General features: G+C 46.1%; 1 protein-coding gene across 1 annotated transcript; it reads left to right on the top strand.

Moving 5' to 3' along the window:
- Positions 1 to 7,310: 7,310 nt before the first annotated feature.
- On the top strand, positions 7,311 to 24,387 carry LOC136550139 (uncharacterized). Its single transcript, XM_066541625.1, is given in 19 exon segments — positions 7,311 to 7,466; positions 7,468 to 7,507; positions 7,622 to 7,779; positions 7,864 to 8,033; positions 8,148 to 8,294; positions 8,469 to 8,520; positions 9,327 to 9,501; positions 10,327 to 10,409; positions 13,834 to 14,043; positions 14,448 to 14,579; positions 21,282 to 21,417; positions 22,388 to 22,495; positions 22,620 to 22,685; positions 22,762 to 22,985; positions 23,062 to 23,121; positions 23,200 to 23,259; positions 23,338 to 23,397; positions 23,475 to 23,645; positions 23,974 to 24,387. Coding segments are annotated over 18 exon segments (2,073 nt in total). The 5' UTR covers positions 7,311 to 7,433; the 3' UTR covers positions 23,634 to 23,645; positions 23,974 to 24,387.
- Positions 24,388 to 24,660: the final 273 nt, after the last annotated feature.

Here is a 24,660-nt window from a genome sequence, read left to right as displayed (position 1 = left end):
CTTGATTCTTGTAATGTGGTTTGAACTATAGCACACCTTGATTGATGAACTAATATGGATAGGAGAAATGAATTATAAAAGTACAAATATTATGCTTAAAATGTTTTATCATAAGAAACAAGTGCATTATTATAACTATTTGTATTGATTTTTGTTGTTGATCATAGTGTGCTTGAGATATGTGTCCATATCCTATATATAGAGGTATTTAGTTAGTAGCTAAATTTGTTGTACTGGGAAATACGGCAGTGCCGCGCCTGCCCTACGGTAGTGCCACGTGTGGCGAGCGGCAGTGCCGCACTTTGAATTTCCACTAGAAATTCGGCCCATATCAGCTATTACAGTGGGGGCCATCTTACCTCTTATTTCTACTAGCCCCTAGGGTAACTCTCCCTCTTTCACCATAGCTACCGCTGCCCCCCTCTCTTCATCGCACGCACCGACAGCCGTCGACACCGCCCGTCCTATCGGGCCACCACCTACGGCACTACCGAGCCCGCTACTGCTCTTCCCCCCTCACTGCCAGCAGCTAGAGTAGCTCGTGGATGGAGCCGATTCATTCCTTTTGTCCTCAATCCACATAAATCAAGGTGAAACCCTAACCTAATCCCAATCTATGCCATAGAGTTCTATATTTGTTGGAAGATGATTTCTAGTGACTGCATGATTAGGGTAGAAACTAGTTTGATGAACGAATTGAATCAAAACAATGATTCGTTGGTTGAGCCTCATCTGCACCCGCGGCGGTGCCGCATTTTGGGTGCGGCAATGCCGCACTCAACAGATTGAACTTGTAAATGTAGCTGTTGTTCCATCGATGACTCTCTATTTTGGTTGGATTTGTGCAGCAGATTTGTTTCTATCTTAAACATATAGCCACTTTACCTACATTGTAGATAACACCATGTATTTGTTTAGGTCTGCTCATTCTGAGATTGTCTAGTGATTTAGGAGAATGTTTGAGAAATAGTCTGAATAGTTGAGAAGAAATAAATCATGGGAGCGGTGAAGCACTAGGTGCGGCAATGCCACACCCTCTAACCAGTTTGGTTCATGGTGCTTTCCTAACCCGAGATTTGAATCATCTCATCTATCTAGAGTGTTTTACAAGTGTTCTTCTATACCCCTTATGTACAGTTTCTTATTTGTACTTATATTTGTTTGCATAGATGGCTTCTGGAGGTGATGATGACCGGAGGGGGAAGAGGAAGATGACAGAGCCTTAGGATAAGTAGATGCCTCGTTGTGGTCAAGGAAGGACCATAGGGGACAGCAATAGTGTAGCAGGCAGAGATGTTGCCAGAGATAGGGGAGGAGAGATCAGATGATCCAGGAGGAAGAGAACTTGGAGAGGGCTAGCCACACTATTCCTCCAGGTGTCTGCCTAGATACTCTACCCCATCTTGAGGAATTTGACAGGAGCTCCATCAAAGAGTATTCTGAGGATGTAGTCATGAGGTGTCCTGTTGACACACGTGCTCATCCCGTGCTCAACTATGCGGGAAAGCTAAAGATGGTGGAGGAAGCACGTGAGAACAATCCCTATGAGCAGCCAAAGGATTTGGAGATAGACTACATGTTTTGGAATGAGTTTTATTCCAACTTCTATGCATGTGTGAACTTCAACTCCAAGAAATCCAAAGTTGTCAAGATGCAGTATGTTGATTGGGAGGAGATGAAGGCAAAGAATGAGCTAGAATTCAATAAGATGATCAAGGCTTGTGAGTTGTTTGGCCTCACTGATATTATGAGCTTTAAATATAATTAGAATGAGGAAGTGCTGGTGCAGTTCCATACCACTTTCTTCTATAGTATCTACACTGATGAGATTCACTGGATGATTGAGGGATGTCATTATAGAGTTGATTTTGTGACTTTTAGTCGGATCCTTGGTTTTGGAGAAGAGGAGCGGGGCTTCACTTACATTCATGATGAGGCTAGAGCTGAGATCCGCGACATTGCATATATGTGGATTGACAGGAGGAGTGCAGATGGGAAGGTCAGTGGCCTAAAGAGCTATTATTACATTCTAAACAATTTGATTAGGCACACTATTAATCCTAAGGATGGAGCAGCCTCTAATCTTAATGGCTATGTTAGGAATGTGCTTGCTAGATTTGCTCCTAAAGGTGACAGGTTTAATGCCCCTCGCTTCATGTGGCGTGAGCTGAGGAACGCCATGGAGGATGGGAGAAAGGGGATACCCTATGCCCCATATCTCATGTTTATGACTGAGAGGGTCACTGGCTACAGATTTGAGATAGATGGTCTTCACACCGTCTACATGATTGAGAAGACCTGAGAGTAGGAGCTAGCAGAGTAGTGAGACAATCTCCATCAGTTGAGGATGTGCCTGAGTCGTCCCGCTCTAGGCCTCACAAAGAAAAGAAGATGGAGAAGTTTGGCAGATGGATTAAGGCCATCTTCACTACATGCACTTATGCAGCAAGGACCGCATATTAGGACTGGTTGGAGAACTGTGAAGCCAACCGGGAGGCTAGAGAGCCGCCCACGTCTCTCTCCAGTTCAGTCACCGCCGAGGTTTGATGACCTCCCTAGTCTTTCTGATATAGATTCAGAGGAGGAGGAGGAGGAGCAGGAGCAGGAGTAGCCAGAGCTTGATCCTCACATGAGTTTGAAGTCCACCTTGCTGTCCATTAGGAGGAGCACCAGGCGTGAGCACCACACTTCGACCACTCATCACCAAGGAAAGGCGATGGTGTCTTCTTCTTCCTCTAGCGATGATGATGATGGTGGTGGAGAGGAGGATGTTGCAGGTGCTAGTGGAGCTGCTGGTGGGGATGATGTCGATTGGGACACCATCCAAGAGGATGAGGAGTGAGTGTTTGACTTTCTTTTTTTCTTCTCTTTTTGGTGCTTTATGCCAAAGGGGGAGAAATTAGAGGGGTCAACAACTTTTTCGACGCCATGGAGGGGTTGCTGCAGCTAGAGTCATGTTCGTATCCATTTAGAGTAGTCTTCGTTAGGTGAGAGTTTGAGAGTCCATTAGAAACTCTATTTATGTAATAATGCTATTTAAGTACTTTTTATATGTGTGGGATATGGACATATGTTAATCTATGTTGTCGATTATGATACAATTGTGCTAGAATGTATATCTTTATATGTATCACATGATGTGTGGTGTTTGATCTGATCTATGCTGTTACAGCAAGTGCGGCAGTGCTGCACCCAGCTGCAACAACAAACTATATTGTGCATAAACTGTCATTTGCATCACGTTTTACATACCTAACACAGTATGCAGCACCCTATAGGAGCATGGATGTAGGGGGAGCCCCATCACTTTCACTAAAATATGAATCTTAGCTTCTTATGCTAATTTGAGAATTCAATTATCTATTCACATACTTAGGGGGAGGCTCTACACCCATGGCTCAGAAAATCTCAGTATTTATTTCATATCTTTTGTAAGCTCTAATTGGGTTGTCATCAATCACCAAAAGGGGAAGATAGAAAGTGCAATCAAGCCCTAATTGTGGGTTTGATGATAATGACTACGCAATTAGAGAACTAATGAGATTTATCGAGATGATAAGTAGGGAATTCATGTTTGAGGATGCTACACGAAACAGAGGAGCCCCTAATTACAAATGTAGATGGCTTTAAACTCAAAGGAGGTTTAAATTTTTTTATATTTTGAATTTGAGTATAGGAAAAGCCATACTATAAAGGGGGACACAATGCTTAAGCTAACATGTGCTACTAAGTGCTCAAACATACATATGCATACTGGGATTCACAGTCAAGACAGTCTATATTTCACTCTTACCTTTGCTATCTTGCGTGGTGCGGCACTGCCGCACTTGAAGAGAGACATTGCCACACTTGAACCACGGCACTGCCATGACTTAAGTGATCGTTGGGGGCTAGGGGGGTATTTATACCCTTCTCCTTACTTCCCAACGGTATACTGCCTCTTCTTCCTCACTTCAGCACACCCAAAACAGAGCAGGAGCTCTCTATCTCTCTCCATTGTTGACCTCAAGCCCCTAAGCAAATTCATTGATTTCCCTATCAATCCTTGAGGGAAAAGGGTCCAAAACTCGATTAGAGAGCAACTCTATTGATTCCCAACTCAAAAGAGCACTTGGTTATGTTTTGGCCGGCGATTGTGTTTGTTACTCTTGGAGCTTGGCTCCTAACTGGCTAGAGCATCACCCGTGGAGCTTGCTAACTTGTGTGGCAGACCCTGAGAGATTTGTAACCATCTCTTGAAGCTAGTAAACTCATCCCTCATATCAAGCCTTAGTGGTTAATCCTCATCAACGTGGAGGTAGGCAAGCCTTGGGGCGAGCCAAACCATGGGATAAATCATTCTGTCACTTGTGCTTGATTTATATTACTTGTATGACATATTGTGGTTGAGGTGATTTCTAGGGTTTTTAGTTGATCTACTTGGTGTGGTGTTCCTACTACTTTCTAGCTCTTAATCTGTGATTGTCATACCTACAGTAAGCTAGAAAATTTCTCCGATCTAAGTTTTCGTTCATGGATTTTGAACTGTGACTCGAAGTGGTCTGTAGGTGCGACAGTGCCGCAGTCCGGCTGTGCCGCCCTCTAGAGCAGCAGCGCCGTAGGGTGAATTTGATAAAAGTTTGAGTGTTTGTTTTAAAAGGCCTATTCACCCCCTAGGCCAACTAGAGATCCTATAAAAATAAACTGGGTCTTCGTGTTGGACTTCAGATGGGATCTTCAGCCCAGACAAAGGCGACATGTCTAAGCAGGAGTCGTGGTTGATGGTGACCTCCTTAGCTCGAGTTTAATCAGAAATTGAGAGGTGCGAAAACTTCTCGACGAGTTGATCCAGCGTGGTTGTCGAGATGTCTAGTAAGGCTTGAGGCGTCGGGTTCTCCATGAGACAACTTTGGAACTTGCCATTGTCGTGAGCCTTGCAGATCTAGGAGCTGAAGATGAAAGTGACACCCACCGAGAAAAATAATGTCGTCGAGGTCCGCCGAGCTCTCGATCGCGTAGTCGTCGAAAGCCCCTATCTGGCGCACCAGCTGTCGGTGTTTGATGACCAACAACCCATCACGAGGGTACCCAGGACGGTGTTCAGAGGGCTTTGGCGTACGCTAAACTCGACGGTAAACGCAAAGAAATGAATGATTTATACTAGTTCGGGTTCTCTTGTCGAGCAATAGCCTTTACATCTAGTCGGCGTGTAGCCTTTTGCGTTGGATTGATTGTATGGTTATTATGATTATAAGGGGTGCACCGTACCTCTTTTTACATAAGGGAGAGGGTAAGGGCACGTATCTAGTCCTAGTCGGTTATAAAAGAAAAGTCCTAGTCCTATTACAGAACCTAGTGTTCATAGTAAACTTACTAAGTCGATCTGGAATAACTAAGTCCACGCCACCTTATCTTGTGTCCTTCAACAGATCGTGGGCCACCCCAGGGCCCATTCAAGTAGTACCCCCATGGAGAACCCCTAGGACCCTGGTCCTGTCAGCGACCGAGCTCCTCCTACCTCGGCAGGCCATGGTGCTCCTCGCCCCTCATCCCCCACTGTCGTCGTCGAGCCAAACCCGGTACTGGTGGTGCTGGTGGCAGTGGTGCTCGTGCGCAGCTGCTCGTCGCCGTCTCCAACCCCGACGATCGAAATCAACCAGCATAGCCTTCCTCTGTCGTATGTTGCATATGTATATTTCAAGTGTTTCAGACGTTTTAGATGTACGTTGTAAAAATAGATCAGCGGATGTTGCACATGGGCCCCGTTCGCTGGTCTGAAACTTGACTGAAACTGACTGAAAACACTGTTCTGGCTGAATTGCTGTGAGAGAAAAATACTGTTCCGGCTGAAAAACAAGCCAAACAAGCCGAATATGGGGTAAGCCGAACATGGCCATGTTTGTGTATGTTGCAAGTATTTCAGAGGCATGTTGCAAGCGTTTGTTCAAAATGTTTTATCTGTTTCTAAACGTATGTTGCAAGCGGAATTTGCACCGTCCGACGTTAAGCGCTCGGATCAGACGTCCGGACGCTAACAACTCTGGAAAAAAAGTGTTAAAAATTCTCTCTACACAAATATAAAATCTTGGATTTATACACTCGCTAGTAAAAGAAAAGAAAAGAAAAAACTCCAACTCTAAACGGCCTAAAACCTCCCGCCACGACCCAGCAGTACAAACTACAGGGTCCGGCTAAAAAAAACAAAATAAAATCTGGCTCTGCCACGGCAACTAACGATTCCCGCTCTCAGACTATCTCCAACAGGGTAGGCAAACGGTGACCCAAACCTAAAATACGTCGTGCACAGTATTTTACCTTCAAAAACATCGCTCCAACGGAAGACCCAATCACCTCACCCATTTTGGGTACGAGGCTTGCCAAACTGCAAATGTGTGTCGTCGAGAAAGAAGAACGCAATTCTCTGGCGGCGTCGTAGTGGTGGGCCCGTAGGAGCGGGGCGCGGCCAGGCACGGCCAGGCGGACCGCTGTGGGGAGCCGGCGCGGTGAGGATCCGGCGCGGCGAGGTACGCCTCGAGGCGCGGCCTAGTGGGTACCGCGTTGAGGCAGGGAGCGGGCGCGGCCGTCGGGGAGCGGGATCCGAGGTCGAGCCGTCGAGCACGATTCCAACCGCAGCGCGCGAGCGGCGAGCCTCGCGCTCGTCCATGGCGTCCGTCTCCACGGCGCCGCGCCCCCTGCTCCCAGCGGTGGTGTCCTCCTCGTCATCCGCGCGGCAGGTGGATCCGAACCCTAGCGGTAGCCGCTTCGTTGCCGGGCGGCGCCTCCATGTAGCCCGTTGCCTCGCCGGCGCGGCCCCGTCGCGGCGCGCTCCGCTGGTCTGCTGCTCCGCGCGTAGCTTCGATGCGGACACCGGCGATGAGCGGGAAGGTGATGAATGGGGATGAAGAGAGGAAGGTTGGGGAGGAAGAGGGAAAGTTGGGCTGGGAGAGGTGGAAGCGGCGCGGGGGAGAGAGACTGAGGAGAGAGGGACGGGATTTTGGGTTCGGCGGTTGGAGAACGCGAGGGTTGGGTGGGTGACTTTTTTTTTACTGTACAAGCCAAAGTAGCCAATGATGTTCGATTCAGGTCCCCGTTTGTTTTCGCTTATAAGCGGCTTGTCGGTGGAAATAAGCGAGAATCCCGTCAAACGCTTTGCTTACTTCCACCGATTCTCGCTTATGTGATAAGCCGCTTCAAAGATTTGAACTACAAGAAGTAAAAAACGAGAAACGAGAAAATCTTCGTTTAGATTATAATCAAGCTTGGCGAGGAGAGGTGGAAACAAACATGCCCTCAGGCGTGTGTCGTGGAGATAGTCTCAGCGATAGCGAAACACCGGGTTCCCGCTCACGACTCACGAGCACTTCGTCAGATAAACTTCCAAAACCGAGCGAACCAGATCTCGTCAACGCTGGCGGGCGATCGAAAGAAGGCGAAGCCCGAATCGAGCGAGGGCGATGCCAGCGTACGACCCCAAGGACGACGTCGAGCCGCCTCTTCGCCTGCTTCAAATGCGGCGTCTCCCTTCCCAGTACGCTGCTCCCTCCCTCCAAGATCTGCTCTTTTCATTTTTCCACACATTGCAATGTGTCCCCATTCTCACCGTCGATCCATAATTCGCTCCGCTTTTTTCTGTGGCGCCCAGAATCGGCGTTCAGGGAGAGGCCGCTCCCGCAGGCCAAGAAGTCGCGGGGCTCGCCCGTGTCGGTGATTGCCAGTAGCGGTGGCGGGAGCTCCTCCGATGATTCCACGCCAGATTCCACTGCGTCTTGTGATTCCACCCCGGATGCCTCAGCGGACAAGGTGAGGCCGAGGCATGTCTCTTTTCTTAATTTCCAGACCAAAACAAAACTGAAGATTGTTTCGGCCAATCCTTGTGTTTGATAGCATGCGGCGCCGTCGTCGTCGGCGAGCAAATTTACAGGCCGCAAGCAGATGTCCCCAGTCGTGTTCTACGGTACCCCGCAAGGCGTCCAAGTGAAACAGCCGCAGAGCTTCTTGAAGCTGCTGCACGTGATCCGCATTGATCTGAAGAAGCAAACGGACTTTATCCCCAGGTGTGGCATTTAGTCCACGCCGCATTGTGTGCTCTGCTTGATAGCACATAACGCTCGTTTTAGTCTGACTTACTGTTTGTCGTTGGCTATGGTTATTGGTTAATTGCTATACAGGGATGTTGTCTGGGCTACATTTCCTAGGCAAGATGGGGCAATCAGGTTCTCTAAGGCACACACGCATACCAACGTCTTTAGCTATCAAGATCATAGGTCCGGGACAAGAAGGTTCCTTGTGTCTACATACGAGGAGTTCTGGAAAAGGTTGGGTCCTTAGCAAACAGCATGTTTTGTACCCCATTTCACTTCCATGATTGTGCGTGCATAGCAGCATTCTTGCAATTGAAAATGGGTCTGTTGCTCCTTGGCTAATGTGAAGTTCTGTTTCTTTTTTTTTTCCTAAATGGTCAACCACTCCTTATTGCTGTATTCTTGTAGGTACAATGATATGGATTCCAACATTCGCCACCATTATGAGGTTATCCAGGAGGTAAGCCATCGTTTGTTGATTCCATGCTGAAATGGTTTGCACGGTGTCTTGCAAGCAAGTCTTTTTCAAACATTGGTTTCATGTTCTATTCCTGGATTTGACGTGGAGTAAGAAAATCAGTTGGTAAAGCACATAAATGTCCTCAACCTTCCGGTATAGTGCATATACTCATTGGGCTGGCAAATTGTTTCAAAATGATTCTTGCCTTAATCTTAGGTAATTCAAGGGTTATTTGTGCCTTTTTTTCACCAGGGACAGGGTTGCATTTTTCATGAAATTATATTGTTATATTTAAGAGTATATTTTGCAAAATGACTAATGATTGGCCAAGCTATAGCAAAACTACAGATTTAAGGAATTTTAACTATATATTTACCCATTTTTTCCCATACATATTAAGGATTTTTGGGTAAAAAGAACATGTTTAACAAATTTTGTTGTGAAAGTACAGATTTAAGCGTCCAGCATTTTCAATAGATTACTGCTTCAGACATGTTCCTTGACTTACCAGCCTGTCTGTCCATGTAGCGTTGTGTCCCCAAGTGATTTGCCCAATTTATATAACTGGAAAAAGCGACCACTTTTGAACTTTTCTACTCCAATGGAGCCTCAAATCAGCAATTGGCTACAATTCTTTTGTTAAATCTGTACTTCCTAATATAATCCCTTAAATCTCTAGTTTCATAAAATTTATTTTTCCTTTAAAGTTACATGAATCAGTTCACTCACACTCACGCCATTGATTTTTTTTTCACAAATTGCAACTTGGCTTCACTGCAATGCCCAATATAACATCTTGATTACAGGGTTCGCCTTGCCACATTTACTTTGATCTTGAGTTTGATACAAGATTAAACAAGAAGAGAGATACAGATGAAATGGTGGATATATTGATTGCTGTTGTATTCAGTGCCTTGCGTGATAAATATTCTATTGAAGGACATGAAGAGTGGATCACAGAGTTAGACTCATCCACTGAAGGTGGCTCAATTCTCTCTACTTGGTTCAAATAATTGAGTTTGATTTTATTCTAAGAAGTTGCTATTAAAACAAACTACAAGCAAAATTTGACAATATGTGACATGTGTTTTGTCAATTCTTACTGGTCGAAGTGATTTATTTCTATAATTTTTTTAGTACAATTGTCATGCTGACATTTAATGGAACCGTACCTTTTAATAGGGATTAAACATGTAACTGTGCACCACTTTAGATGAACAATAATAGAGTGCAGAGACTAGAGATACCGCGTCACCTAGAAGCCACGGAGGCCCGGGTTCGAACCCTAGATGCTCCCCTACTCTCTAGCAAGGGGGCTACCAACTGATTTTCCTTCTTTTGAGGAAACCAGGCTTGAGGATTGAATTCTAATTTCAGCCTTTGGGGTGTTTTACTAGAAATCCTTCAAAATCTACCATTGAGAGAACAACTAAGAAAAAAAACGTGGAAGAATTTTACATTCTAATGCTACCTGGAACAGTGGCACTGCAATGAATCTATACAACATGTTGAAGTTCAGACATAGAGAAATAGTTTTAGTAAAGTTACAGCTAAGTTCCATGCACTTATTTGCTAGGAGGTCAATATTGCTCAAGTCAATGTTTTTCATGCACTTTCATGCATTTTTTTTGTTCATCTAGCATTTCAAAATGGCAGGGAAGTAGAAAAACCTTCCATTATTACAAATTGTTTCTATTAGTTCCAACTCCATAGTATTTTACATTCTAGGCCAGTCCTTCGCCACAATGATCTTCTATACTGCTTAATGGTAGTCACATGACAACTGCTATCATTTTCTATTTGTAGAAAAGTTTTCACGCCATCTAATCATCCGTATACCCAAGATTGCATTCAAAGACAACTCCCATGTTGGTGCGTTTGTCTGTGAGGTATTATTCAATCTCCATCTTCATTTTTGCCATTATCAGTATTTTTCTTAGTTTTAGTGGTATTTTTTTTAGTTTTAATTGCCACTACTGTTGTGCTACTGGTTATATGCAAGCATGCTTTAAAAAAAAAATCGAGAAATATTTTGTATAGAGTGTAGCAATGGAAATAAAATGTTTTAGTGGATAGTGTGTTGCATTATTAATAATATTTGGAATTTATGCACTTAATTCATAGGCTCTAGAGTAGGATATCCTAGATGCATAAGGCAATATCACCACATCTTAGATATAAAATAAAATAACATAAAAAATAATGGTATTTTCTATAATCTCTAACCAGTCTTGACCCACCAATGAAGATGAACTCTTTTCGAAAACGCCAAGAAGATGAACTGATGCTTTACTTTATCTGTTTCTCCCTCTTTTGGTTAATGCAGGGTAGAAATCCTGTAACTTCTTTTCTTTTTATCCTCCTTTTTTTCTCCCCTCGAACACGCAGGAGCTGCATATCATTGTATTAAAGAAGAGTCAAAACTCAAAACCTTGAGTACACATACACTCAGACCAAAGGCCAAAAGCCGAAACCCTGAGAACACACGCGCACTCACTCCCTTTATCTCTTAATGTACATGCAGTGTTTGTGCTATGAAAAATACACAACCACACAGAGGGCAACCAAGAAAGACAGTCCTCGAGTGTCAGTCAAACACCACATTCTACCCTCCTCAGCAAGTAACAAGGTGGCTGCCGGACTTGGTGCAACAATACAGCAACATAAAAAACACAGTTTCCAGAGGGTCGAGGCACCAAGGATGATGAGAGTTGATGGCTTGCTGTATTGGACCACTCAATGATCAGCAAGCGAAGGTGCCCACTGTCTGGAGGCCAAACTGCTGCAGAAGGCTGAACCAAAACTGTCTCACAAAAACACAAATGGGTGAGCAGGTGAGATAACCTGTGCACATTCCAGAATCTTGAAGAAAGGATTCAAAATGGATGGCATCTAGATTATGCCATATCATTCATATGAAAATAGAAATCTATTTGTATTGATGAGCTGATACCTGCTGTACACATTTGTCGGTGTTTCGTACAAGCATCGGCAAGTAAATTTATAGTAATGCGCGTTAGGCTCAGATGGTGCGCTAAAGGACACAAGATTTATACTGGTTCGGGCCGAATGTCCCTACGTCCAGTTTGCTGCTGCTCGTGTTATTAGCACCGTGAACGGTCTGTAGTAAGGGGTACAAACGATCGAGAGAGGGACTGGTCCCAAGTCTCTGATGGAAGGGTTGAAAGGTGGTCAAGAGCTTCGTAGCCGCTTGACTGTGTGTATGAGTGCGTCGTATTGTTCGGTCTTTTTTGTCCGTCCCCCTGATGGAGGAAGCGCATCCCCTTTTATAGAGAAAGGGGGTTGCTTTTACAAGGGCGAGGGTTAAGGATGTATATTCTACTTAGTCTTGTGGCTCACGTCTACCCAATCCTCCTCCTTCATTCTGGTGAGTGCGAAGGAAGATAGGCGCCTACAATACTGTTGATGTCTTTGTAGAATGTCAGGTCGATTACAGAATGCTGCCCTGCGCAGGGTGTGGGCTGTAGTACTGTGGTTTTGACTTATTGGCCTCTCCCAGCCTTGCTCCGCACGCCTTCTGGTTCCTGTGAGTCTTCGTCGGAGGGACGAGGGGTCGGGGTCCGGAGCGACGACGTGGTCAAGGCCTTCTGACTTGGCGGACCTGAGGGGTCGGGAAGTGGGTGCCGCTCCCTTAGGTCCATAGTATGATGATGGAATGTCCGTCGTGCGTGGAGATATTAAGTCATTTTCTGGAGCGTAGCGGTTGTCGTATATCTTCGTCGGGTTGCGTGTCCCAGAGCTGAAGGCGGCGCCTACAACTCTATAGGGCGAGGAGCACGCATCTGTACAAACTTTCGGGCTCTGCGGCGCCCGGAAGGGTCTAAAGCACCTGTCCTGTCATCCCCTGGCAGTACTTTTCCTGCCAGGGCGCAGGGTATGGTCCTTGGAGCCACAGTTGACCCGAACGTCTTGTCTTACCCTGTACTTATCATCTCGAGGGAATGGGGAGAAGTTGTCAGGGAGGATGAATCCAATCTTTAGATATGGAGCAGGGTGAGACTCGTTCCTTGCCGTCGGGCGAAACGGAGACCAATTCCTATCTCTCGGGTGAGACCGACCTCGCCCCTCCGGGGTCGGGCGAGGCGGAACCTATCCCTCAGCCCTCGGGCGAGACCGAGCCCGCCTTCAAGGCGTCGGGCGAGACGGAGTTTATCCCTTGGCCCTCGGGCGAGACCGAGCCTGTCCCAATGGCGTCGGGCGAGACGGAGATTAACCTTGAGCCCTCGGGCAAGGCAGAGTTATCTCCCAAAGGCGTCGGGCGAGGCGGAACCAAACTCCTGTTTACTCGAACGAGGGATGAAACAGCGCCCTTATGCGTCCAGAAGTTTTTCACGTTCGGCGGTTATTGGTTCCACCTTCTGGGGTACCCCGGTATTAGGTCCCCGACAACATTACTGTTGTTTATATGCTGTAGTGTGCTTCTAATATAATGCTATTTGGAGAAACTGTGTACAACCACTGTGTAACTTTAGGGTAATTGCTTGACTCAGTAAAATTGCCATATCACAAAATCGTCCATTTTTCTTTTCGTCTGACCTTGATAGGTTTCTCTTGTCTTGAAAAAGAACCAAGAATGACTCCTAACTTGTCTGCACTGTTGTGGAGCTGATAATAGGATTCATGCTATATCTGTATTTAAACTTTAAAGAGGTTTTGGTGAATTATGGGTTCTGCAGTAGTGTTTCTGTTTCCTCATATCCACTGTCCATATCAAATTTTTTTTCTCTTGAAAGGACGGTAAAAGCTTTGCTGCAAGTTTTATTAGAAGGATATAGTCTAGGAAGGTCGTGATTGAGTACTGCAACAAAAGTGTCAAGTAATGCCAAGAGAAGTTTCAATTTGTTGAAAGAAAATTTTGGCTCTTCTATGCTAACTTGCTTTCTATGCCAAGTGAACTAGTCTACTGGTGACCTCTCCTTGTTTTTTGTATTAATTGTTTTGACAAGTGGTTCAGTTATGTGGCTCCTAATAGCCATTAATTAGTGTGTGTTGCTGTGCTTCATCATAGACTTCCTTTTGTCTTCTTGTCTAATAGCACTGTCCATATCAAAATTGTAAGTAAATTATCTTTTGCGTAAATCTTAGTTTTTATTGCGCATCTGGACTAGTGGTCAAACATTTCTACCTTAATTACAATGATGCGCAAATCTTTTGCGTATTTGGGAAAAAAAAAAGTAAATTATCTTAGTTTTTATTGCACATCTGGACTAGTTGTATTTCGATATATGTTATCTTGGAATACAAACAAAATATTGTTTTGATTTACAAATGACATTTTATTCTTACCTGCAGGTCTGTTCACAAATCGCAGCTCAGCGTGCAGCCAATCCTGACCTTGATAAACTATATATTACAAAAGAAAGCAGCTCAGGTCCTGTTGATCAGCTCTTTATGGATACTGCAGTTTACTCTCGTAATCGTTGTTTCCGTTTAGTTTTCTCATCAAAGTCTGGGAAGAAATCATTTCTTGTGCCGACCAAACGCTTCAAATGCCAGGAAATGGTTAGCCCTTGATCAAACGGTCTATTTTTTTATACTAAGTGAATATGTTTTCTAGCGCCAAAGATAAAATTCATCATGTTTAGAAACAATTAACTTCTGATTGATTTGCTATAATATTTTGTTATAATGTTCTAAATGCTTTTGAGGTATTTTATCTTAATCCTGGATTGTAATAGACAATTTAAGTAGAAGTCCACACTTTTGTTTCTGCTGCTTGGAGGAATGTAAAATCTGCTCAATAGATGCAATGCTATATATGATCTCCAGTTTCATGTATCTGTTACAAAATCTCTGTCGTGGCATCATCAAATAGTTGTTTGCATATGTCATTCTATTGAAAAGCTTATGAACTTTTGATATCGATATCACCTATTACATGTGACATCGTATTCTTATTATTACAGAATGATAAAGATGTCTTTATGGAGTCACTTATTTGTAGACTGGATGATAACTGTGAAAAACTGTTGATATGCAAACTAGACTTGGAATGCAAGAAAACATTGTATTTTGACTCTGAAATCAGCATGCCTCAAGTAAGTGTTTGCAATTTGGACCACAGCATTACTTTTTCCTGCTAGTGTACTTTTCTGAAAATTACCTGAAACTTAGTATATTTCCTTGCTTTCATACGCCCTCCATTTCTTTTCTTCAAGGCATATTAGCATGTGGAAAAACCTCCATTTCTTTTTTACAAGGCGTATTAGCATGTGGAAAAATTGAAGCGTGCTTTGACATCGATCTCTTACAACATGTCATGAGTTGCTACAAAATCAATGTTGTATCAAAATCTGAGATACCGATGTGTTAGAATTAATTGCTATTTACTTTTAATCACCTAGTTACTTGTGTAATCTCCTAGCTTTAATGTCCTAGCTAGCTGTGCTGAGTTAATGCCCAGCTGACCCTTTGGGGTTCGGCTGGCCTCTTGGGACTCGGCTGGCCCTTTGGGTCACCCTCATCTCTTTTTATATGTAATCTCTTCTGTAAACTCAATTTAAGGAATCTAAGCCTGTTAGGCTATTGTCTATCATGGTATCAGACTAAACCATCGATCCTTCTGCTTCCGCTCCCACTCCACCCACCCCAGGTTGCTACGCGCGCCCATGGCCACCTCCAGCTCCTCCGCCATGGCTACCGCGACCAAGCTCCGCGACCGAAGCCCTCTCTGCTGCCAAGCGCCTGGAGGATGAGGCCTCCTCTCTGTGCTCCACCAACACAGAGCGCAGCCAGCAGCTCGAGGAAGAAGCTGCCCTTCTCAAGTTCACTGCCGCCGCCCAGGAGCGTGTCCGCGCCGCCTGCTGCTGCTCTTGACAAAGAGCGCGCGCATGGCAGATACCCTGGAGCAGCAGGCCGCGGTCCCTCCGGGATCGCCTCCGCCCCGAGCATCCGGACGCCGCCGCCGATCCTAAGGATGACGACGTCCACTCCGCCTCCTCTGAAGCAGCAGCCATCGCCCACCTCCACACTCAAGCTGCTGCCGTCCAGAACATCAAGAACCTCATCCCTATCGTTCTTGATCTTCAATCCTCCAACTACTCCAAGTGGCGCGGCTACAGTCCTCCTCATCCTCGGCCGTTTCGCCTTGAAGGATCACTGTCCTCAGCGACGACTCCCGCCCCTACGATCCGGCGTGGTCACGCATGGACTGCGTCGTCCTCTCTTGGCTTTTCAACTACCATCTCCGCCGACCTCCTGGACGTCATCCATGAGCACGACGGCCTCACCGCCCGGACAGCATGGCTCGGGATTGAACAACAGTTCCTCAACAATCGCGAGTCCCTGCGCCATGCTCCTCGACGCCGAGTTTCGCACTCTCTGCCAAGGTGCCCTCTCCATCGATGACTACTGCCGCAAAATGAAGAGCATGGCGGATGCCCTCACCGACCTCGGCGAGCCCATCCAGGACCGAACTCTGGTGCTGAACGTTCTACGGGGTCTCAATGAACGTTTTCAGTTCATGTCCCTAGCTCGTCACCCGCCAGAGGCCGTTCCTGTCCTTCGCCGATGTTCGTGCTGACCTCCGTTTGGCCGAGCTCAACATGGGGACGCCCTCTGCCTCTCCTTCGGCTCTCGTCGCCGCGCCCTCCATCAGGCCGCCCACTTCGTCCTCGCCTGCGCCTCCACGCCATCATCAGGCCACTGCTGGCCATCAAGCTGCTGCTGGACAGCATGCTGCTGCTGGACAGCAATCCAGTGGCAACCGCGGTCGACGCCGCCGCGGCGGGCGCGGCTCTGGCGGCTCCCACAGCAGTGCACAGGGCGGGACTGCACCAGCCACACCACAGTGGCCCTCGCTGCTCAACCCCTGGACCGGCTCTATCCACATGTGGCCAGGGTCCACCGCCGGCAGGCGCCCGTGGCCCTCCACCACGCGCAGTCCAGCCTGCACCTCTGCAGCAGGCTCTGGTGGCCGGCGTGCCATCGGCATACTTCGCTCCACCACCGGCTTCCGGGTCCTACTACCCGCAGCCCCCTCAGGCACCTCCTGCTTGGGCGCCTTGGACGCCCGAGGGTCTCGCTAGCGCCTTCAGCACCGTCTCCCTCACCCCACCTCCGAGTTCCTCGGATTGGGTGATCGACTCGGGCGCCTCCTCCCACATCACTGCCAACCCTGGTATGGTCACCGCTACACCATTCTCTTCCTTTCCCTCCTCCATTGTCGTAGGCAACGGGGCCACCCTCCCTGTTATTGGCACCGGCTATTCTGTCCTTCCTGGACCCTTTCGTCTCGACAATGTCCTTGTAGCTCCCGACATTATTAGAAATCTCCTTTCGGTTCGAAAATTCACTACTGACAATTGTGTTTCTGTCGAGTTTGACCCTCTTGGTGTTTCTGTGAAGGATCTCCGTACCCGGAACACCCTCCTTCGATGTAACAGCACGGGGCCTCTCTACACTCTTCAGCTCCCTTCATCCACCACTGGCTCCTGCGCCCTTGTCGCCACTCCTTCACCAACTACCTGGCACAGGCGCCTCGGTCACCCCGGCAAGGCCACTCTTCAGTCCCTTGCGCAGTCCTCCTCCATTGTCTGCAGCAAGCCTGAAGATGACTCCCTCTGCCACGCTTGTCAGCTTGGGCGTCATATTCGTCTCTCTTTTTCTATTTCGCTATCTAGAGCAGCCAAGAATTTTGATTTAATCCATTGTGACCTGTGGACATCTCCTGTTGTTAGTGCCTCTGGTTTCAAATATTATTTAGTTATTCTTGATGATTGCTCTCATTTCCTCTGGACTTTTCCCCTTCGCGCTAAGTCCGATACATTCCCCACGATTTCTAATTTCTTCGCTCATGTGTCTACCCAATTCGGCTGCACCATTAAATCAGTCCAATGTGACAACGGTCGCTGAGTTTGACAACTCCGCCTCTCGTGCTTTCTTTCTTGCTCACGGCATCACTCTCCGCATGTCGTGCCCCTATACTTCCCAGCAAAACGGGAAAGCCGAGCGCATGATCCGCACCGTCAATAACATCACACGCACCCTCCTCTTCCAAGCTTCCATGCCCCCCCTCTTACTGGGCTGATGTTCTAGCCACTGCCACCTATCTCATCAATCGCCTTCCCACCAAAACTCTAAACATGAGCACCCCCTTTTTCGCCCTCCATGGCACCCTCCCCTCCTATCATGATCTTCGTGCCTTCGGGTGCACATGCTACCCCAACCTTTCTGCCACCACTCCTCACAAGCTTGCCCCCCGCTCCACCCTCTGTGCTTTCCTTGGTTATTCACCGGATCACAAGGGCTATCGGTGCCTCGACCTCAACACCAACCGCGTCATCATTTCTCGCCACGTTGTTTTCGACGAAACAACGTTTCCTTTTTCCCTCAGCCGGCCATCCCCTCCTCAGCAGGAACTTGATTTTTTAACTGACGACGACACCATTCCAGTGTCTCCCCTTCCTGTAAGTACACCCGGCGCTGCTGCCCCCTTCCAGTTGGTGCCTCTGGCACCATCTCTGGCACGCGTAGGCACGCCGACGTCCAGGGCCCCGGTGCTGCCAGCGCCCTCCACCCCTGGCACCACCAGCTGTGTCCCGGGGGTCCCCGGCGTCCTCTGTACAGGCGCCCCTATACAGGCGCCGGCTCCACCCGTCGTCCACGTCTACAGCCAGGCACGCTCCCCCCGGTGATTGCGCCTCAGAAGCCGCCTATTATTCATGTCTACAGCAGGCGTGCTCCTGCTCCTGCCCCGCTACCCGAGCGCCCGGCAGGAGCGCCTCCTCGACGTTCCAGCATGGTCCCCTCTCCACCTCGCTATGTCAAGAGCGATCCTCCGGTTCCTGCTGGTGCTGTTTCCATTCCGCCGGTCGCCAACTCCCACGGCATGGTGACCCGTGGAAAAACAGGCTACCGGCAGCCTCGCCTCGCCTTGCATACCGAGGCCTTGTCTCCCCTACCGCGGTCCTGTCGAGATGCCCTTGCTGATCCTCATTGGCGCCAGGCCATGGAAGATGAATATGCGTCTCTTCAGGACAACCACACCTGGGACCTCGTCCCCCGCCCCACCAAGGCCAATGTTGTTACTGGAAAATGGATTTTCAAACACAAGTTCCATGCCGATGGCTCATTGGAGAGATACAAGGCTCGTTGGGTACTTTGGGGATTCACTCAACGCCTCGGTGTTGATTATGATGAAACTTTCAGCCCGGTTGTCAAGCCAGCCACTGTTCGGACAGTCATCACGGTGGCACACTCCAGGGATTGGCCGATTCATCAACTTGACGTGAAGAACGCTTTCCTCCACGGGACTCTCTCAGAAACAGTATACTGCTCTCAGCCTATCCTGCACTTCCAGATCATGTCTGTAGACTCAACAAATCCCTCTACGGCTTGAAGCAAGCCCCGCGGGCCTGGTACAAGCCGCTTTGCCTCCTTTCTGATCTCTCTAGGGTTCACTGAAGCCAAGTCAGACACATCTCTCTTCATATTCAGCCGTGGCACTGAGACAGTCTACTTGCTCTTATATGTGGATGACATTGTCCTTACGGCTTCATCTCAGCAACTCCTTCACCATGTCATTGCTGCTCTGAAAAAGGAGTTCGCCATGAAAGATCTTAGACCCCTACATCACTTCCTTGGCGTTGCAGTTCAGCGCCACAGGGATTCTGTTCTCCTTTCACAGCGTCAGTACACTCTGGACATACTTGCTCGCCATGGCATGAGTGACTGCAAGCCTTGCTCCACTCCAGTTGACACTTGTGCAAAGGTACCAGCTGATGCCGGCCCGTCTGTTGCTGATCCCACTGCTTATCGCAGCCTTGTAGGTGCCCTCCTAGTACCCTCACCTTCACCAGGCCCGACATTGCCTATGTCGTCCAACAAGCGTGCCTTCATATGCATGATCCGCGGGAAACTCACCTTGCCGCTGCCAAGCGGATCCTTCGCTATCTTCAGGGCACCCTCAGCCATGGTCTGGTCATTCCTCGAACAGCCCCAACACAGCTCCGTGTCTACACCGACGCTGATTGGGCCGGCTGCCCGGACACCCGCCGCTCCACCTCCGGCTACGCCGTCTTCCTCGGAGGCAGCCTGGTCTCCTGGTCCTCCAAGCGGTAGCCCACTGTCTCCCGGTCCAGCGCCGAGGCAGAGTACCGGGCTGTTGCCAACGACATCGCTGAAGCCACTTGGCTGCGGCAACTACTCCAGGAACTTCACCATCCCCTGGACTCCGCATGCCTCATCTACTGCGACAATGTTAGCGCCTGCTACCTCTCCACCAACCCCGTTCAACATCAGCGCACCAAGCACGTGGAAATCGACCTTCACTTCGTTCCGTGAACGTGTCGCCATGGGTGCAGTCCAGGGTTCTTCATGTGCCCACCACGTCGCAATTCGCCGATGTCTTCACCAAGGGGCTCCCTTCCTCTGTCTTCATGGATTTTCGCTCCAGTCTAAACGTTCGCTCCACCGACGATCTGACTGCGGGGGGGGGGGGGGGGGGGGGGTTAGAATTAATTGCTATTTACTTTTAATCACCTAGTTACTTGTGTAATATCCTAGCTTTAATCGCCTAGCTAGCTGTGCTGAGTTAATGCCCAGCTGGCCCCTTGGGGTTCGACTGGCCTCTTGGGACAAGGCTGGCCCTTTGGGTCACCCTCCTCCTCTCTTTTTATATGTAATCTCTTCTGTAAACTCAATTCAAGGAATCTAAGCCTGTTAGGCTATTGTCTATCACGATGTATTGATATATTTTTCATACAGTAAGCATGCAATTGTTAGTCAAATTTTTTGAAGTTTGACTTCCTCAAATCCTAATACGTCCTAAAAAAGGAAACAGGAGGGAGTATTACAAATCATTCTGCACCTGCAAGCAATTATTGATACTTAGGAATTCTTGGCAATTTTTTTGAAGGAAAATGGCAGGAGCTCTTCTTTTCAATTAAGAGAGGAAGGAGATTGTAACGTACTCCCTCTGTTCCAAATTATAAGTCACTTTGACATTTTTGGTACATCCTATTTTACTATGCATCTAGATAAATAATATGTCTAGATACATAGCAAAATGGATGAACAAAAAAAGTCAAAGCGACTTATAATTTGGAACGGAGGAAGTAGTTTTTAAATTCACAAGTGCAGCACTTTAAAAAACAGTACATGACCTTTTCTGTTGTAGTTAACCAGAGATTATAGATCTTTATCTTGAAGTGGCAACATTTAATTTCTTTTCATAATCTTTTGTACCTCAGTAGCCTTGGCTTGGACATGTAAGCTGCACGTATTGCGAGCATGGTGGCCTGAAAGCCCTGAGATGTCTGTGTTGCTACTCATAAATTGCGTTCAGTAGATGGGGCATTTATGTCCAACTGAATACAAACCACCTAAACCTCAAAACTAACTCATGGAGGAGCTCACCTTTCGCTTGGAAATGTGTGGCCCCTCCTATTCCGGCTTGCCATCTGATTCTGCCTCTTCAATACCAGTCACCTGAATTCATTGACTCATTGTGCAAGGAACCATGGGGCCTCTGCTGCTTGGACTTGTCACTCTCTTGGTTTGTGGGGAAAGTATAAACTGATGGCAATAATCTTGAACACTATGCTGAAAACTTGTGTGTATTCAAGTTTGGGAGCTTGAAAAATGTGCTTGTGCCTAAATGTTGTTATGCAGTAAGCTTTTTTATTGTCCTTGAGAGGTACTGAGAGGGTGCTTGTCTGCCTTTCTCTCCTTAAGAAAATCAATTTAAATTTAGTATAGGCTGATTTTGTGTATATATTTTTGTATTTTGCCATGACCAGATTCAAGGAAGGAGCTACAGGGACCGTATTGCTACATATCGAAGTGATTTTTCTCATGCATATACTTATGGAAAATCTCCTTTTCCAGCTTTGGATGGCTTTATAGAATCCATCGCTTCTTTTGGAAATGTTTCAGGTTCAGTCTTCCTCATGATTATGCCTTTCAATTTGTTCTGATAGTCATTTATTTGTTTGACTAATATATGTTTATGTATATTCCACAAGACGATGTTTGCCATGTTTATTGCGTTAGACTTTTCCAAATGTTGGAATGGATGTTCATGCCATGTGCAGTCATGTTATGGCAGTTAATTCTATATGATGTCTATTTTTTACCAGAGTGGAATGGTAGGCTTGATTGATCCCTAGCCCCCTGTTGGTTTCTTTCTTTCTTTTTTATTTTATTTGTAATGGCCGTGTGTACCGCTTAGAGACTGGAATTTTATTTTAAATAAATAAATCCTATTTATCAAAAAACATGGCTGAGAAACTGTTGTGCATTCACCTCAAACAGTTTTGCAGAGTACCTGAATCCAAGTTGATTCCGCTTACATGTATCCATGTCCAAGAGACATCTTGTCCAATATTTTTCTTTTCTTTTTCCAACAAAACAGACAACTGCCTGTGTGTATCACCAAATATAGATACTTCCCCTAGAGCTGGCTTATTATCCACTACCTCTTTTTTTTTTTAGGAAATATCCACTACCTCATTGTCTATACCTAGGGGACAACAACATCGAAAACTCTGCCTGACTCCATAGAGGAGAGCACATTGTTGGCATTCTGTGGGATACAGAAGCTAATCTTAGAGCAGATTAAGAGCACATTATATCGACATAATTTATGTTACCATATTTTCTTAGTTAATGTTGAAGGCAAATAAATGCTTCGTTCTATGATGTCAGTATTGGTACAGCTAGATATATATTATTAGCTGAAACATATTTTTTTTAAGAATCAGGCAGGGGAGCTGCTGATTATATTAATTAGAAGACACCCAAACTGGGCATTACAACAGAGTAGGACCCCAAATGGGCCACGCAACAACAAAAAGCAACAAACAACAAGATAGCAACTGAAATTTGATATTCTGTTGTATTGCAGGGAAAATTCGATCTTGGTTCTGGTTTTCTCAGGAGAGTTTGATAATCTATAACACGTTAAAGAGCAGATACTGTGAGAATATTGGAAGAGAGCATAAGAGCAATCATGGTAACAATAACATTTTAACATCTAGAAGAACAACATATAACTTTTCCTGCAGCATCAGCTGTCTCAAATACCCTGATAGTTTTTCCCAGTATCCTATCACTAATTGTGTCATGAAATGCACCAGTGTTTTACATTGTTGATTTCCAAAGAGCAGCATACTACCAAAAGTGTCATGACCCTGATTGTCAAGGTAAGCGAGGGCCATTATTGCAGCGGTTAACAGTTCGCAGATTATCCTTAGTCATGACATGAATGTCTTGGAGTAGGTTACCGTTCTCCCTTGCGTCCTGTACCTTGGGATGTGATTCCTGAGCTGATGGAATCATACCAGACAGAATATCAGGGCAATGTCGTGGAAAGCAACATTGAAAACGGCAACATGAACGGTAAATCCATCATTGAGGCTGGTGCGGAGGATCCTGAATGGTGGGAAGAAGTGGTGAAATTTGCGGACAGCATCGTGAACATGGATCGTGCTCTGTGTACCTTGGTTTGTAGTCCTTGTTTTGCTTCTGCTGGTCTTAAATTGTCGAATTGTGCTAGCATACTGATCCGTTTATGCACAGGAAGTGAAATCTGATGTCAGCATGGAGAACATGGATCATGCTCCTAGCTCTTGTACCTTGGTTTGTACTCACTGTTGTTTATTTTTGCTGGTCTTGAATTGTCGAACTGTGCTAGTATACTGATCCATTTATGCACAGGAAGTGAAATCTGACGCTAGCATCGAGAACATGGATCATGCTCCTAGCTCGTGTACCTCGGTTTGTACTCACTGTTGTTTATTTTTGCTAGTCTTGAATAGTCGAACTGTGCTTGTATACTGATCCATTTATGCATAGGAAGTGATATCTGACGCCAGCATCGAGAACATGGATCATGCTCCCAGCTCGTGTACCTTGGTTTGTAGTCTTTGGTCTTGCTTCAGCTAGTATTGAGTTGTCGAATTATGCTAGTATACCGATCCATTTCTGTACAGGAAGAAAACGGTTATTTTAATGCTGACCCTGAGTGGTTGATACACGCGGAAAGTGCCATGGACCAGTATGAGGAACAAAGCGGGGGATCACAGTCACACGCAACTACCCAAGTGTTTGATCTCGAGGGCGTGTATAGTGGGGTGACATCCTCTGGCTAGAAGAGGTATCAGGTACGAATTTATTTCACATGAAATGGAGACAGATGCTATCTATCCTCTCTGTTCTAAATTGTAAGTCCTTTTTTCAAATGCATAGCTTCTATTATATCTAGGTGCTTATAAAAAGCTGTGTACTTAGAAAAGTCAGGACGACTTACAATTTAGAACGAGTAGTTAACAGACAGTCTGTGAGCATGACAGAAAAATCTCCTATTGACAATGTTTTATCTACTGTAGAACTAGCACAGTGACCAAAGAGGACTCTAAGCGTGCTATTTTTATTTGATCACCGTGTTCCTGTTAATGTCTTAGCGTCCTTTTATTTTTCCCATGTAAACAGATATTCTCATGCCGTTGCATGCGGAGGTGCATGCAGAGGTTCTAGATGAAAAACAGACCTGACGGAGAGAATAAATAAAGGTAACGGACTCAACCGGAGAGCACTCGTGTATTGATTCAGCCTGGAACCCGACTTGTGAGTACCGGAAATCAAGTAAAATGGCAGAGAGAAGCTTAGATGATTTCGATTTTTGAAAAAAATCAATTTTGCTAAGATGGTTTAGACTTTTGGATGGAGTATTATGTATGACCACATGCCATTTAATAATGGATGCTATTTAGAATGTTCAAAATAATTTATACAATAACTCATATTATCTATTGTAGTATATATGTGACTAATATGTAATCATCTTTCGAACAAATATACGTGTCTAGTCTCTGTGTAACTTTGGGAATTTGGTGTTTCTGCTCCTATAGACTGCAATGATGATTTTATTCTTTCTTTTTAATTTATGAAACAGACAATCATGTTGCCGAAGTGTTAAGGTACTAGTCATTGTACTTAAGCTAGCCTCAGTGCGAGTTTTATATCCTAGTTTTTAAGACTCATGTGTTGAAAACAATGTAGATTATCCAAACTTATTCCATCTCATGAAGTGTTTATCATCTCTCTTTATTTATACTATATCATATCCATAAAACTTTTATGAAACCTTCACTAAAACTAGCCTTAATAATCTAATAA

This window comes from Miscanthus floridulus, chromosome 4 (genome assembly GCF_019320115.1).
Source record: "Miscanthus floridulus cultivar M001 chromosome 4, ASM1932011v1, whole genome shotgun sequence".
Classification (NCBI taxonomy): Eukaryota; Viridiplantae; Streptophyta; class Magnoliopsida; order Poales; family Poaceae; genus Miscanthus; species Miscanthus floridulus.
The sequence above is the reverse complement of the archived record's forward strand: the minus strand, read 5'-3'. Positions and strand labels throughout refer to the sequence as shown.